Below are 17,758 nucleotides of genomic sequence, written 5' to 3'. Positions count from 1 at the left end.
GCAGCTTCAAAAGATATTTATGTTTAGGAAGAAATAAAAAATAACGACATGAATGAAAGAAAGATTTTAAGGGAATTACAAGATTGATGTGATTCAGGGCTATTGAATAAAAATCATTTCTTGTTTACAAAAAATACTTTCAACAATTAAATGAGTCAGTGTTTTTAAAGCCCATATCCATACTATATACTGATGATTGAACAAACATTGCTCATTATTCTGCAATTTTATCTAAAGTTTGAATGTCATTCTTTTGAAACCAAAGTATAGACAAGATGTGAGACTTACTGAAAATTCACAAACTGTAGTAACAAGTGTTATAAATTCAGAATAAATATACAAAGACAAAACCCTACAACACCAAACTCATTTTAAACCCAGTAAAAACATGTTAAAAATGTAAACAAAAACTTTAGTAACCTTTTCCAGTTTTGTTTTTATTTTCATTAAATTTAATGGAAAATATATATAATTATTATGAAATGTGATATGCATTAATAGGTAACACGTACAAGTGTACGTGTTACCTATTCGTGCATATACTGCTATTATTTTTATTTTGAACCTTATTTTTATTTATGCATTTATTTCACTCTACTTGATAATAAATATCTCTATAAAATTTAGTGACCTTCTCGTTTAATTTTTGTTTTCATTTTATTGATGGTTACATCATAATAATTTAAAAAACATGGTATTAGATAGGTATAAGACTTACATTTATTTAAAGAGTAATAAAGGGACTTTTACTCTATCATAATATTTCAGGTAAGATTGTTGAATTAATAATTGTATAAATATTTGATATTAATAAAAAGTAATATTTTAGCAATTGCGTAACTGTCCATGTTATTAAAGAATTGGAAGATTGTATCTCACTTTCAAATGAAATAAATTTAAATGTAAGTGCAGCAAAAAATGTGTGTATGTAATTTAATAGGCGTACAAGAAAGTCATCTGATGTCTACAACAGATTATTTTTCTAAGGTGAACAACCAAAAAGTTGTTCATAACTAAAAATAATCATTTTAATATGCCATAAACTAGAGATACTTTCATAAATTTTCTACAAAAAAATTTTCATTTGTAACTGTAGTGTCATGTTTAAACATTTAAATGCTGTACTGTATGTATCTGTTGCATTTATAAGTATTTCAAAGTTGTTTGACAAAAGAAAAAAATTGAGCATGTGTATGTGTATCTGTTGATTAATAATTTATACCACATATTTTTGCAAATTGTAATGATAATGGTGAATGGGAAAGAGAGCCAGCCATTTGAAAAATTAAAAAAGGATGAAGTCATTGTTGTTTTTGGTAGGGGTTGATTCTGGGAACATGAACACGGATAGTTTTTTTAACTCAAGGTCTGTAGAAGTTCAACAAGATGCACTTTGTTACCACTCAAGAGGTTACTCGACAGCCATTTCAGTGAAAAAAGTATTTAACAGTATAAATTTTCTGACATATATTCCAAATTAATTTTCTCGGATTGCAATTTTCTTAACAACAATAAAGGAAATAGTATTTATTAGTATATAATTGTAAAATTAATGAAATCAAATAAATTATTATCCAATTGTCTAATAATTTATTCCAGCAAGTGAAGTATCTGAAATATTATTATTATTGTTATTATTATTTACTCGGATGAGAAATATTACATTAACTACCTTGTGTCAGGTCAATAAGGTAAATTATTTTTTTTCCAACTGTAATGCAATAGATCTGTTATTTACAAATATACATATTACTGTCATTTTATTGGAAAATAGAAGAGAAAAACAATAGTAAACATACTTCTGATAATTAAATTGTGTCAAAAAAGATGGATCAACAAATTAACATACCACAAAAATAAAAAACCGTAGTGCTCAGGTAACGAAATAAAAATTATACTGCATTGCACCTACAAAATAAGCATGTGCATTTCAACTACAAAATAAACAAAAAATGCTAGTTGAGCAGTAGTAAGTTTTAACTGAATAGTGAATTCTGTATATGCAGTGTAGCTGTCACATTGGACTTGCATAAGAAGCATATATTATGGAGCTGACAGTCAACATGTTATTTTCTTGTTTATGTACATATTTATTTCTTCATCAACTTATTCAACTTTGTTGAAAAATATTACACTATCAGTAAAAATAATAACTGTATTATGTTTTGAAGATTAAAAATTTATAAAATAATTAAGTCAGCGTATATGTCTGTTTGAAAATTAATACAAACAGTTTGTATTATAGTTACATCAGGAAGGAAAAATGTTTTCTTTGATGAGTTACCTCTTACAAAACACTTATTAGATATAAAACTTTTATTATACCATATTGAATTTTTTTTTTTTTCACTAAACCTTTACCATGTTTGTATTTAAGAAGTTTCATAATTGGTTTTGAAGCGAAGCTTCTTAACGCAGGCTTTGGGATGGGGATTCAGCTGAGAAAAAACAAGCATCATGAAAAAACATCCCACGCTAGCTGATCCCCACTATGCTTACTGCGTGTGAAGCAATACAGCTGACCATATAGTATAGAAAACACGTGTTCCTACTTATAATAATGATTAAACTTCAATGATATGTTTCAAATTTTCTATGTTTTATGTAGATAAATATTTTTTAGATGTGTATTTCACTGTTAGTTCTTATTTCTTATTAATAAAACATTTTATCATTTGTGTATATTGCGTATACATTATTGAACAGGAATTAATAATTCATATTATATTGTGTAAGAAGCTTCGCTTCCATCATGTGTCCACACACTAATGCTCTTGTTTTAATTTTTTAATACATCTTATAAGCTGGTATGTGCATGTTAACACAGGAAAATTTCAGTTTATTTTCAGTTATTTTTCCTGTATCTTATTGTTGCTTATGTTATTCCTTTTTTTATTAATTTTTCATAGGTTTTGATTATTGAGCTTGGAAGTGATGCTTTTTCAACCAAAGGGCTAACATTAGAGCAATGGCTCTGGTGCTTATTCTTTGGCATAGGTACCCTGCTTTGGGGTCAAGTTGTCACTACCGTACCCACTAGAAAAATACCCAAGATTCTCTCGTAAGTGAAAATCCATTATAAAAGTATGATTATTTTTGTTAGTATGTAATATTATATTATAAATGTGTGAAGGTGATGATCAGTTATACATTTTTTTTAATTGTTCTTGTTATTTTAATTAATATAAATGTAACAACTTGTGGTATGAATATTATTATTAAGTTATTGTAAGGTAAATCAATTCCATTACTACTTACCCTTTTTCTCCTTTTCCCTTCTTTTATCATCATGTATTTGTGCTGATTCGCATTAGTATATCTGTATGTGTGAGTGTACATAAGCATTAGAACGCTCATTTTAATGCTAATCACTTTATTAAAATTTTTTCCTGTTTTCAAAAGCGTTTTATTCTTCTTACCACTTTTAATATATGACAATTAAATGGTAAAATTTGCATGAAATTATAAAGAAATAAATAATCATTTTTATAAAAGGTTTTATCGCTTCGCCTATCATAGTAATAATTTATTTCTAAATTTCTACATTTATTTAACACTTGTATGTGTTTATCTTTATAGGTAGGTGTGTGTATGTTTTTAGAATATAGGTAATTTTATAGTGATAATATTCAGATTTACTAACAGAAAAGAGAAAATGTGACTTCAAGAATAATTCTTTTAAGCTATTAACTTTTCATAAGATAGTAGTATACTGTACTTAATGCGTTATGTATTTAGTGGCTGATCCATTCTATAAATTTTTAAACTCTTTAAAGATACTTTATCTCCAGTTTTTATCAGGTATTGTAAGGACTTAAATGACACTGGTTAAACACAATCCAGTGAGTTACTATTCTCTGACTTTTACCCTCTTGAAAAAATTAATAATTAGCTTTCTACTTTTTTTATATCTTTCTTTACAAAAACTATTCGATCATTAAACAAAACTTTATTGTTTTGTATTTTTTTACTGTATGAAACATGTTAAGTTATAGTCTGCTGGAATAACATCTTTATACACCTATAGGTTTTTATATAAGTTTAAAATTTACATATATATCTTCATTATTTTTAATTTTGTTCAAAGTTTTTAGTACATCATTGTAATAATAATGTTACAGATGATTTACAGCTATAATTATCAGTTTGTCATTAAGAGATGGCAGCATGGAAAAAGGTCATTTATTTTTATCATATAAAATAGATATGCACATGCATCAGTTTTGAACATTCTTAAATACTTGTGTTGTTCCTTAGCTTTAATTGTACTGAACAAATTATTCAGTATGTTTAAGTGATTAAGTGCAATAATGACCCCAGTATATAAATTACAACATTTCCTGCAAGTAAATGAAAAAGGATTAGAGCCATTGTAGACTTAAATTATTCAGATTTACCACACAAATATATAATTTTTTTAATAGTAACCATTTATTATTTATGCATTTATTTCATATTTGTTTAGTACTTCATAGAAAATATTTTCTGAACTTTGTAGGTCCACATGCTGATACTTTTTTAAACCGTATTAAAAAATTCTAGTTAAAAAAATCAATCCTCTTTTTCAGCAAAATCCATTTTGAAATTAGTTTTTCTGACATATTCATCTTTGAAGTTAATCTAAATACACTTTGGTGATGTTTATTGGCAAGAAATAATAAAAAATAATTCTACTTACATTTAATAGCACAATCATTAAAATCTCTTTGCAAATACTTTTATATTAAAACATGTGATATTAAAAATAAAACCAATAAGTGAAAGTAATAATAGAATGCAGTAATGTTGAATAATAAGAATTTAATTGTACTAATGCCTATATGAAGTTTATATTAAATGCATTTAAATATGCATAAAGGAAATTTTTAATATTTTTTATTTCATACTTTTATTACTAAAGAGTAATGTATTTATTACTAAAAAGTATACTAAACAAAAAAAAAACTACAGTTGTATGTGTAATTATATATTTACATACCTATTTTAATCATTTTGGATGTCTGGAACTCCAATGAGTGATAGGAATTTGCATTACAATAGTTACTTGTAGACTGTGACCTATGAAAAATTTCACTCCTAATGTTTTTAAATGTGTAAATTAAAAATATTAATAATAATATAATTTTTTTTTTTAATTGCTAATGTAAATTAAAATATGACTATATATAATAATCTGTTATAGCAATGATTAAGTTGTACATTAATTATTTATTCATTGAAATAGTATATAAGTAGTAGATATATGGAATATTATAATTTACTAAATTTTCCTTTAACAATATTTGAAATTTTAAGTTTTAAATCTCAAGACGATTTGTAAAATGTTACATATGAAAACAAAATTCAATAATTTAGTTATGAATAACTTTGGTTATTCTGAGCATTTTAACATAACATATTTCTCATAAAATTATCTTAAAATCCATATGTTACGGTAGCAGCAATGACAGTTTATTATTTTTTTTTATATATTCATTAAAGTAAGCTATGAAAACTAACAGTTACATGAAATGCAAAATGATATATTTTTGTTATTGTTTTAAGACTAAAGTTTTTTGCAAAGAAAAATATAATGAGAGAAGGTTGACTTGATATAACCGATTAAGTGAGAAAGTTGAGTGGAATTGCTGTTCTGTGCAAATCGTATCAAAAAATTTTATAGATTATTTTCTGTAAATTGATTTTTATTGAGCCTTTGTAAGCAGCGGTTTAAGAATTTTTTTAGTTTTTTTTTATAGTTCCTTCACTGCATTACAGCAAACCAAATGGTTGATATAGTACCAGAATTGCATCAAAATCCTTGGTTTATTATTTCCATTATGATCTACATCCCTTAGGTTTACTCCTTAATGTACAGTTGTCTTATTTTTTTTTTTTTCATTTAAACTTCAGCCTTTTTTTTTTACAATGTTGAATACAATAATCCAAATTGGAAAGCATCTTTTTATAATGAAAAGTTAGTGAAAAATTGTGTTATATGAAGAAACAAAGAAAACATTACACACTACCTAGAAAAATCCATAATAGAAAATTAATGTAATTTTTTATCATCTGTAACTTAGCTGATACAACTATAATTCAGAATTATGGACATCATTCATGGTTGATGGCCATAAATTCCCATAAAATCCTTATAATTTAAAAAAAAAATGAAATTTCAGTTACAGAAAATACTAGAAGTTTTAAATCTTCCCTGGGCAGTCGTAGATCCAGTTATTTTATAACTGGATTTAGTTACTCTACAAAGCTTCCATTCTTGGAAGCTATATAGAACACAGATGTATGTAACTAAGATTATCCAAATTTTATATATAGTGTGTTAATTCAATGCCACAGTGTGTTTTCCTCTAATGAAATTCTGTTTTTAACTTGTACTAGTCGTCTGCTGCAACCAAGTGTAGCTTAGATATTGTAGGATTGAATAGTATTTGTAAATCTTTTTTTTGTTTATCTATCTTAAAAATTAAATCTTTATAACATTTAAAACTATTCCAGGTATTTTAAATCAGAATTGCCATATAAATTTCAATAAAATGTGTAATACGTTTTTGAAGTCTTCAGTATAGTTGATTGGGATCACTTTATAGGCTGTAAACAGTGTTAGAAATATGACTCTTAGCCCGCTATCAGTTTATGTTTATACTTTCTAGAACTCTTGCTAATTTCAAGCATTCCACTTGTGAAATCCATGCTCATAACTTAATTTATTCTATTTAAACACCATGGCGTCAGGGTTCCATCAGTAAAAGATGGCAGACCAAATATACATTCTTACCGTGCAGAACCCTTTGGGCCATTTGTCTTTCAGTTGTTTCAACTTTCTATACTGTTTGTCATTTAACAGTTTAAAAAACGACTGAGAAATGCATTATCATTCTATTGTCATGCCATAGATCAGCAGACAACATCCACACTATGATATCCCATTTCAAAAAATATTAATGTGTCAGGCAGCTATTACATTTATTATTCCATTTTGATTAGGATGGGAGACCAAGTAATATTGTTACCCAGGTCACATACTTGGAGATGAAGACTCATCAATTAACAAAGTAATTGCAGAATATGTATATCTAGGATATACAGTTATTATACAGAAGCCTGAACACAAAATATCATATTTAATGAGACTAATGTTTGAAATGAATTGTAATGTTTATTGTAAAAAAAATCTAGATGTGTTAAAAAATCATAAAATGCTTAAAAATGATGATGATGTCAAACGATTAAAAACACAGAACAAGTCTTAGAGCAGATAATTCTTACTAATTCATGACACTGACTGCATCAGTCGCCCCAGTCACAGAGAAAGCTGTAATGTTGAATTTTCACAGTGTTTTTGAATTAATTTCTCTAATGTAATTTCTAAACTGATATTTATAATTTTTAGTTAAGATATTTGGTTCTTAGAGAGTTATCTGGAGGAATTTCGAGTCCAGTAGATTGAAGTTCCCTTTCACTACTTTATATCCTAAAATCCTTTCCCTTGAATATACTCAGGGAATCAGATCAGCTGGCCTGTCAGGTCTATTTTGATGACCAAGGAGCAGCTGGCCAGTCAAGCAGCTATTTCCTTAGAGAAGTGCTAGAGATTGTGTTGTGTGCTTGTTCAGGAATTTCAGTTTCCAAACTGGGATTGTACAGAGAACTTAACAAGTGGATGATGTCCTTATCAGATAAATAATACTCATATTATTTAAATCTAGTTTGTATATCTTTTCATTATTAAGTTTATTGTTATCCAATCTTGTTATGTGCATTTAAAGATATATATATTTATAAAAGATATATGTGAAAAGATATATTTTTGATGTTAATTTTTCTCTAAGTCAGATTTTTATTAGTTTTTTTACAGTATTATTAGCAGTGCATGCCCCCATTTGAAAATAGAGAATTTTTAAATAGTGGTGTGCTTAAAAAAAAATAGAATTAAAAAAAAAATTTGTGTTTATTTTTTAAAATTATATTATTCTATCTTTTTTTATAATTGATGCATTAATTCTAATTCATAAGAAATCTATAGTAAATTGTTATCTTCATTGTCCGTTTTTTTGCCTGAAAAAAAATTTGTATTTAAAGCTTTGTTTATATATGTATTAGATTTTAAGTTATTCTAATGATTAAGTAGTTGCTGCCTTTGAAAATTTTCAATTTTCAACTGGAGGTACGCTACTAATTAAATGAGTTAATGAGATGGTGTGGAAGTTCCATTGATCATTGTAAACGACGAGTGTTTCTGCATCAGTCGAATCTTATTTCTATGTACAGATGCTCTGTTTGTGCCTCACTGGAAACCAGAAATATATAATATTACAACCATCTGCCTCGTACCACTTCCACGTACCAATTACTTATGAAGCAGATTATTTTTTCCATGGGGAGTTTAATTTCATGGTAAGAAATACCTTGGAAAAAGTAGCGCTTGAATTTCACTAATTGTACCAGATTTGTAGTGCGCTACAGTTTAGGCTGTTTTTTTTTTTATAAATGTAGCACTACCCTGTATTGCAATTGAAAAAAATTATTATACATACATATACATATGATTTATATAGCATGGGAGGATAGTTCTATACCTATGAATAATATTACCCCTTTATTTATAAAATAATTCATACAGAATTGAGGTTGTTGCATGTAAGTTTAGTTTTATTTTGGCACATCCCATGAAAGTAGAAATTTGGCAGTTGCAGTGGATTTTTTGGTATTTCTTTTTAGATAAATATATATCTATATAGTAATTTGAATCCTTAATTCCTTGACAGCAGCACACACTATCTCTTTTTTTAAAAATATATATTTTTACAAAAATGTTTTTATACATGTAATTTTGTATTACAGTATTTTTATAATTATAAAATTGTATCACTGAAAAATTTTCATTTAAATTAAAAAGTGATATCAAACAGAAGCATCTGCATTGAATCACAGTTATTATTTCTATAGTTCTTATTTTTAACATTATTGTTATTGTTATTGTTATTATTATTATTATTATTATTATTATTATTATTATTATTATTACTAATATTATTACAGTATTTTAAATACATTTTGTTTATAAATCTTCTGTAATGCTTTTTTGCTGTATGCTTTTAAACTATAACCACAATATTGCTCTTCACACTAAACATATTACTTTTAAAAATAAAAATTAATTAACAAAGTAAATTAATTTTACTGTTAACGACTATAATGTATAATTAGGTTGCTTTTTTTAATACACTTTGCTAATTTAGTTTTGTGTATACAGTACTAGCATGACTTATTTAATTATTGCACAAAATTTGTTTTATTAGAAAATATTGTTATATTCTTTTTTATATATAAAAAATAATAAAAATTTATACAGTATTGTAATGTTATACATTTATATTTTTCATTGTAATTAATAAACTGATTTACTTTATTGCATATTATTAATTTATTTTTTAAATAAAATAAGATTAATTATATATTGCCTTGTATAAAATAAATGTGTGAAACACGCTACATTTTGTAATTATTGGAGTAGAGAATTATATTTTTATTATAAAATTCCAGTTTAGTTCTTTCTAAATTGTTTTTATAAAAAAAATAATAGAATTTTGGTTGCATTATTTGATCTATAATAATATTTATGAGTTATTAGCTGATAAATGTGCATTTTTCTTTAATAGCAAATGACTCATTTTTTGGTAAAGAAAATATTTTTAATTTGTTCATTTTTTCATTTGTTCACAAAAATTTCATCCGAGCACACTAAACATCTCCAACTGGTTTTCTGCAGTGGCTTTTACACTTAATTATGTTAAGGTTATTCTCATGACAAAGCATGTGTATGTTCCATGAATAGGTTTACGGGTGTGGTAACATTTGTCTTTTTCTCATAACATTGTAACTGATGATTACAGTGCATTTACACAAAACTCTTTCAAGAAGTAGATCGTTTTTAGACATTTAAATTATTTCATTTACCATCAGGGACCAGTCTTATTAAACTTATTTAAAATAATCTAAAAATTGATATTTTAATGTAAGCTTACTGTGTAAAAACAATTTTAACCTTTTTGTTCTTAAAAAATCACTGGATGTTTTAAAACATTTATTAATGGAATGTTATAATTTTGATTTTGCTTTAGGTCATGATTGTTGACAAAGACTATATATTAAAAATATGCTTACACCCATTTTATTAGAATTTTATACCATTAGATGCCACCCAATTGTATTAATATTTCTAACCTTTAATATGAACAAGACTGACTATAAAAACAGATATCTTCTATTAATAGGCAGATTTTTCTATCGCTGAAAGCATAAGCATATCTTTTACGTGGAATTCTTAAATTATGCCTCATAGAATGTTGTACAGTGCAGTTCCCAGCAATAGTTACTAATTTACTTTTTATATATTTTTATCTTCAATTTCATTTTTTAATTTTTTAATATGAGTATTTTACATTTGTTTTGGAATTTTTGTCTGTTCCAATAACAGTTTATATTGTTTTTTGTGTCATTAGGTTATTTATTTGTTGAGATCTGATGGCCGTACATTAGAAGTGGTCATATCGTGTTGCATAGTAGAAGTATACAGATCTAAGTAATATTTTTTAAATTGTGAAATGTCACAATAAAAGTAATGCCATGAAGTTTTTTCAGCAGTGATATTTTATTGCTAAATAAGCTGAGTGAATACAATCATGATATGAATTTATTTGTTACAGAAAATAGAGAACTCTGGCAGTGTCTCGAACATGAGTGCCATATTGATATTCAATTAAAATCAAATCACTGTTAGGTAATCCAGATTTCCATAATCAAAAGTACCCTTTTTCATTTATGCTAGGGTGTTTCAACAAGTAACAATTAAATATTACAAACATAGGCTCAGATTAAACCATTGTGTGATGGTAGATTGAGATAATTATTTGTGTGAAGTTTCAGCTTCAAAATTAATAGTGTATTGTAAACTCATTGGCAAAGTACAACTCATAATTAATAAATTGTTACTTGCTGAGCAAAACTGCAGGGTGGAAAGGCTACCCACTCAGAAGCAAGTGTTTGGTGGAATAAAAGAACAAATGAAAAAATGTTTTCCGATTGCCATGCCTGACCACAGCCATGAGACATTAATGTCCCTTACTTTGAAATAGATATCACCAGGAACCGCATTAATGTTGGATAAGTGGTATATATAATCATGATATGTAATCAATCATAAACATTTTAATCATTTCACTAGAAATTGTCAGGAAAATTTTTCTCACCCCTTTTCTTCTGAGCACACTCAAAACATTGAATGGTTTCAGCGATCATGTAAATCTCAGCACAAATGAAATAATGATGCGGCTACTTCAGTAATAGACTGATATTTATGTGATTTTCTTTGGTAACAACATCTGGAAGTAAAAGACAATACACTTGAAATAATTTTAACAATACGGCCACTTATTTATATCCTGTGTAGGTCAAGTTAATGAAACATTTAAGATTAAATATATTTGCTAAATCAATAATCCAATATAATAACAATGTATATTACCGTAAAAAAAAAATTATGGTGTTAATAATAATATTAATAATTACCAATTAATAATGTAAACTTCAAATTGTAAAAAGTAATGAGTGGTCAACATATAAAAGAAAAGTTCCTTTATATTATGTGGATTTCATTTTTATTTTACTAATATTAATTTTTTACATTAATTTTATTTTTTTTTGTTTTAACTCTTTATTTTTTAAAAGATTGAATTATTTAATTTAAAGATATTATATTTAAAATTCTGTAAAACTATATATTCTGATAACAAAATTGAATTAAGTCATAAAATTTAATCATACAATATTAAGTTTTTTAATCATAAATTCATACAATATTGCATATTTTATTGAAAAGATGTACATTATTATATCATTGTCACTGCATACATCCAACTAGGTAGAAATCAATCATTTGTCGGCACCTCTTGTTGCAATTTTGGCTATATCAAATGCACTACATATGATTAAATTGTGACTGAAAAATGAATTGACAGCAGAGTAGGACTAGGAATAATGAACTCTCAAGGTGACGATTGCATGGCTGTGTAGGCATGTTAACACTTAAATGCAATTTTAGATATGCTCTCTGTTAATAAAAAGAGCTTTAATAACAGTTTTTCCTAAATTATTTGTGTAATATTTCATCATCAGTTTTATATCGCTTTTATTTTTGTTCTCAATTTCTAGTTTCTACGAAATTCTTAAATTTCAAGAGAGAAAAATTATTGTCACCTCTTTCTATTCTTCATTTTCTTTTTCTACATACATCTCAATTTTTCCCCTTACATTCTCATCCATTCTCCTACATCCATTATTCTCCTAATTATATAATTTATTATTTTGCCCTTTTTGTGGTATATCTGTATCTTATTTTACGTTCTTCTGACCTTTCCTTGATAAGAAAAGAATTATTTCTATCTCCTAAACAAATTAAATTCCACTATTTTTTTATTACTACAGATGTCTATGTCAAAATGATATGGTCACCCTCATACATTATCTTTTCTTTTCTGTAATCATTTACAGGCTTTTGCTCATTGTTAAGTTATAAATATTATTTTTGTATGTTTTTTAAATTTTCCTCCTTTACCTTTGTTTTGTTTGTTTTATGCTTTTTTTAATCTATCCCACAGAAACTAATCTAAGATTATAATGTAGTTTATTATTTATTTATTGTATTAAAATTTTATTAATTACATACATTGCATTGATTTCATTTAGTTACATTCTTCATACTAAAATAATAATCAACTTCTCTTTATAATTAATCAAAAACACAATGATATGAAGTTCAAAATAAAGAAAAAATCAATGTATTACATAAACAAGAAAAAATTTAATTTATTTCTGGCGCTTATACCTTGAAATTTGTCTAAATTAAATAATTTTCAGAAAAACTTTATTATGTGTTACTTGCAAAGATCGTTTAAGTGAGTTTTGCAGGCTGCAATTACTAATATATATTAAAATATATTTGCTTCAGTGATCACGTCATGATTATATACACTTGCATTATTAATAATAAATATATTAATTTTTGTTATTACAACTGATTGCTTGTGAATAGATTCATGAACTGAGAATATTCCATTTTTTATTTGTTTGTTACAGTAAATTATCTTTTTTTTTCACATACCGTCATAATTATATTAATTATTTCAATTGTCAAGAAATTTTGTAAAATTAGCAGTAATTTAGATTATTTTAAACATAAAATTAGCAAATTTCATATCAAAAGTTGTTTGGATTAATAAATTAAATTATTTTCATGTCAGTTTTCAGTTTCTATTTTTACAATTTTAATAACGTATACAATCATGGTCGTTCTCAGTGGCATTGGATTCATATTTTTATTACATATTCACCATATATATTTTCAATACTTCATTTATATTTATAATTATACATAAGAAGTTTTATGCAAAATGTTTGTATAATTTTATTAAATTTGTATAAATTTATTGTAAATTAATTTATTATTTATAGCACAATTGTTGTTTATGATAATTTATACTGACTGTTAGTAAGTGAGAGTTTTACAAACCAAAAGATACAGCGACCATTTCATTAATAGCATGATCCTAATAAGTGCATCATGTTCTCCTTTAGATGACAGTTTTTTATTTTTTTTAATGATTTGTAAATCACTTGGTTTTATTTCTTTATTTTCCCAGTTTGTGCCTATGTCTTTATGTTCGGTAGCATATCAGTATTTCTTCTTATGTAAAGTTAAGTAAATGTACCTGTATATTCTGTAATTTATAATTTTATGTACAGATGGGGTCGAGGACATCCTGAGGAGTACACGGAGGCTATTGGTAATCTCGGTGAAGAAAAGTTTGATCCAGATACTGACAAGAAGCCTCGTGCTGGTCAAATCCTATGGATTCGCGGCTTGACACGCCTCCAAACTCAGGTAACTTGTTCCCTTTATCTCTGTGTCTGTTATTTTATTTTTAAGTTCATCCTTTCCCAAGAAGTTGGAAAACACATTACGGTTCTTTTTATCAATTAATTATAAATATTTTTTAAATAATTATTATTTAAAAAAGAAGAACAATTAAAAATTAAAACGTACTGTAATTTAATATCATTTAACTTGGCAACACTGATATAACAAATAAAATATTTATTAAACTGTTAATTAAAATTAATATTGTAATAAACACACATATAAAATAATTAATTACAGAATTATTTAGTTGGTATTGACATTGACTTGATTTAATATTCATAGAATTAGTCTACATAATAAATCTCAGTTCATTTCATTTTTCCCCGTTGTTATATGTCTTGAGTGCTTATAAAACATACTTCAGTTTTAAAGATTAATTTAAAAATCATACTTTTCAATCATGTGTGATATTAAAGTTTGATTATTGGCACTTGAAATAATCATCATCCAAAATTATTTAATATGTTACACAATAATGACATTATACAGGTATTTTAGCTTATTGATGTTTCAGTTCTATTATTTATCTTCTTAAAAAAAAGCTTTAAATACAATGTCTGCTTTAGTTACATTAATATCATTGAAACAAACAGATGCTTAGTTTCTATAACATTCATTTAAATTGCCTTTTGTCAGCAAAAAATATACAAGAATCTATATTTTATTTTCAGTATTAAATTCATTTTTTAAAATATTCAATCAATTAGTAATAACAAGAATCAGTAAATTCAATCCAATGATATCTTTAAAAAATGAACTTTTTCTTTATATTAGAAAAATAGTTAACGATTATAATTATTTTTGAAACTGTAAGTCTGTTATGGGCACTCTTTTTTTTCTGGGGATATGCAAAATTTTATATTTTCTTATTCAGGTTTTATGGATGTGTTGTTAAGGGTTATGTTCAAAAACTCTGATTGATTTTTATTTATTACTAGTAAATTTATTTATGTTCATTTTAGGGTTCTTTTTATCTAAATTCCAGTTTTTTTTTGTACATAACACATATTTTTACTCCAGTGCTAGCATCTGCTTACTACTACTGTTAAATAAATCTATGTTGTTTAATGTGAATAATTATATTTTATAAAAATGTTAGATTTCTTTCATTTTTGTTTTATATAGTTTGAATTTCTCATTTTGCAACATATAGACTGAATTATTTGCATTTATAAAATAAATATCTCTAAGTTTTTTCAATTATGCTATTTAATCATTCTTTAACATAATTTTATTTTTTTATAAATAATTGATGCATAGTGATTTATTTTACATGTCAAAGTAGCAACCAATATGTAATGAATATATAGACACTGTTTTCTTTAAGCAATTTATTTCTGACATTTCTGATTATGATTTCTCAAAAAAGTATTAGATACATTACGCTAGGGTACCAGATAGCTTAATGCAGTGTTTCTCAACCTTTGGGCTGCGACCCACTAAGGAGGTGTGATAACACTAAATGGGAGCATGAGAATATCGTAAAAAAAAAAATTATTAAAATATCTATTAGTTTACTGAAAGGAAAGCAAAACAAAGTACATTCTGACATAATAAATAATAAAATATACATTTACACTGATATAATACACTTATAAATAGGATCGTATCAGTACTGCACAATATATTTAATAATTAACTTATCAATACTAATTTAAAAACAAGTTTAATAATTATTAGTAACTTCTTTGGGCCTGTCTTCCAGAGCAAAGTTTTTCAAAGGAAGGTTTAATACTAGAAATAGACACTCCAAGTTCTTTTCTATATTTAGCTGAGATCTGTACTTTGTCTTCAAAGCAACCACTGCAGAAAAACCAGTTTCGCTAAGGTAGGATGTTAAAAATGGTAATACTATATGAAATTCTCTTGTTTTCAGTGTAGAAAACTCATCATCCACCCTGCCCAAAATTCAGAGAGTAATATATTACTAAATTGTCTTTTGATTTCGCTACTTGCCGTGAAGTCTGAAGATTTCTTCTTCGGCAGTTGAGAGCACTTTGGGAGTATTTTGAAACAGATCCTCTAACCCACTTGTAACTTGCTACCAAGTTGTCAACAAGAAAATAATTTTTAAAATTCTTTGCCAGCATGGCTAAATGATTTTCAGTAGTTACAAAACAACTTTCATATGTTGTTCTTCAGTCTTGTAATTTTTAACACATTTATCCGCATTTGCAAACATTTCTAGGTTTTTTGCTTTAAATTTCTACTTCACAATTCCAATTTTGTACAAAAAACATTAACTTTCACTTGTATCCAACATATGTGTATTTGCTCCTTGGAGCTGAAGATTCAAGGCATTTAATTTCTGAAATATGTCGACCAAGTAACTCAATTCCATCACAAATAAACAATCTCAAAACTTCTCAGCTTCCGGTCAGTTTTCCTCTTCTAGAAAAATGGTGATTTCATCTCTTAATTCAGAAACATGTTGCAAAAATTTCCCACAAGACAACTATCTTATCTTGCAATAAAATAGTAACATTGAATGTACTGCACCCATGTATTTACAAAGTGCAGAAAAGATTTTTGATTTTAGTGGTCTCATTTTTATAAATCTACTACAGTTACAACCGTCATTAGGGCAATAATCAAACCAAGACTCATTTCTTTGGAAGCCAGAGGTTCTCCATGGATCATGCAATGTGTTCACTCATTTTTGTTTCACAAGTGCTTGTATACTTTGAAATCTTCCAGACATTGAACGAGCATCATCGGTGCATATTCAGATGCAAATTTTCCAATCTATGTTTGCCTTGTTTATAAAATCATTTAAGATAACAAATAAGATGGAAGCTGTTGTTATGAGTTCTATTGGTTTGCAGAAAAGTAGTTCTTCTACTGCTGACATACTATCACAAAATCTAACATAGGCAATGAAATTAGCATCTTTATTGCTATATGTTGCCTCATCAAGCTGAATTGAAAACAATTTGTCACACAACTTTCTGAAAAGCTGATGCTGTACATCTTCAGTTAGATCACCAATTCGATGGGCAACAGTATCATTTGATAGTGGTATGGACTGCAATTGTTTGGCAAAATTAACTCCAAACATAGTTTCTACAATCTCAATTGCAGCTGAAAAAATAAGCTCTTCACCAATGGTGTGAGGCTTTTTACATCTGGCTGTTTTATATGAAACTTTGTAAGAGGCATGTAAAGCTTTTACATTCACAAAGTTTTTTTTAAAAATGATGTTTGCTTTTCATATGATTTTAATTTTAATTCGAAGAATTCTTAGGGTTTGTTAATGTACTCATTATGAAGCATTTCCAAATGTCGTTTAAGTTTATTAGGTTTCATGCTGTCTGCTGCCAAAAGTTTTAAGCAAATAACACACAGGCATCTTTCTTCTTCATTCATTTCAGTACTGGTAAACCCAAAATTTAGGTATTCTTGAAAATATTTTCTTGATATTATTTTCGGAACCACGCTCATCTCTGCACTTGTTGATTCTTTACTATCATCTAATGCTCGCTTACACCCACTTAAAAATTTATCCGTGATTCTGTGTAAATCTACTGCCATGAATATTTAATAGTATGAATTGCAATTAACTTGCAAATTACAATATACACATTCATGATAGATTCGATAGCGATAGAAGGATCTACTCGACTGAGACTGGCTGGAATTGAACAAGGTGCAGCATTTATACACATTTGCGCAGATGATTGAGCAGACATTCCAGAATGTTTGAGACAGATCAGAACTTCTCACGAAACCACGATAATGTCCGATAACGTGGAAGTCAGACAGAGAGCAGTAGAGAGGCAT

General features: G+C 26.7%; 1 protein-coding gene across 9 annotated transcripts in view; it reads left to right on the top strand.

The window, feature by feature from the left end:
• Positions 1-17,758, top strand: part of PMCA (plasma membrane calcium-transporting ATPase 3) — a 762,833-nt gene that overhangs the window by 638,321 nt on the left and 106,754 nt on the right. For all 9 annotated transcript variants that reach the window (XM_075362205.1, XM_075362203.1, XM_075362206.1 and 6 more), the window contains 2 exons: positions 2,910-3,061; positions 13,801-13,939. In XM_075362205.1, the coding sequence (XP_075218320.1) occupies positions 2,910-3,061; positions 13,801-13,939 (291 nt within the window). The remainder of the gene's footprint in view (positions 1-2,909; positions 3,062-13,800; positions 13,940-17,758) is intronic.

This window comes from Lycorma delicatula, chromosome 4, assembly GCF_047948215.1.
Source record: "Lycorma delicatula isolate Av1 chromosome 4, ASM4794821v1, whole genome shotgun sequence".
In the NCBI taxonomy this organism is placed as follows: domain Eukaryota; kingdom Metazoa; phylum Arthropoda; class Insecta; order Hemiptera; family Fulgoridae; genus Lycorma; species Lycorma delicatula.
Note: the sequence above shows the minus strand (reverse complement) of the source record. Positions and strands in the feature narration are given on the sequence as shown.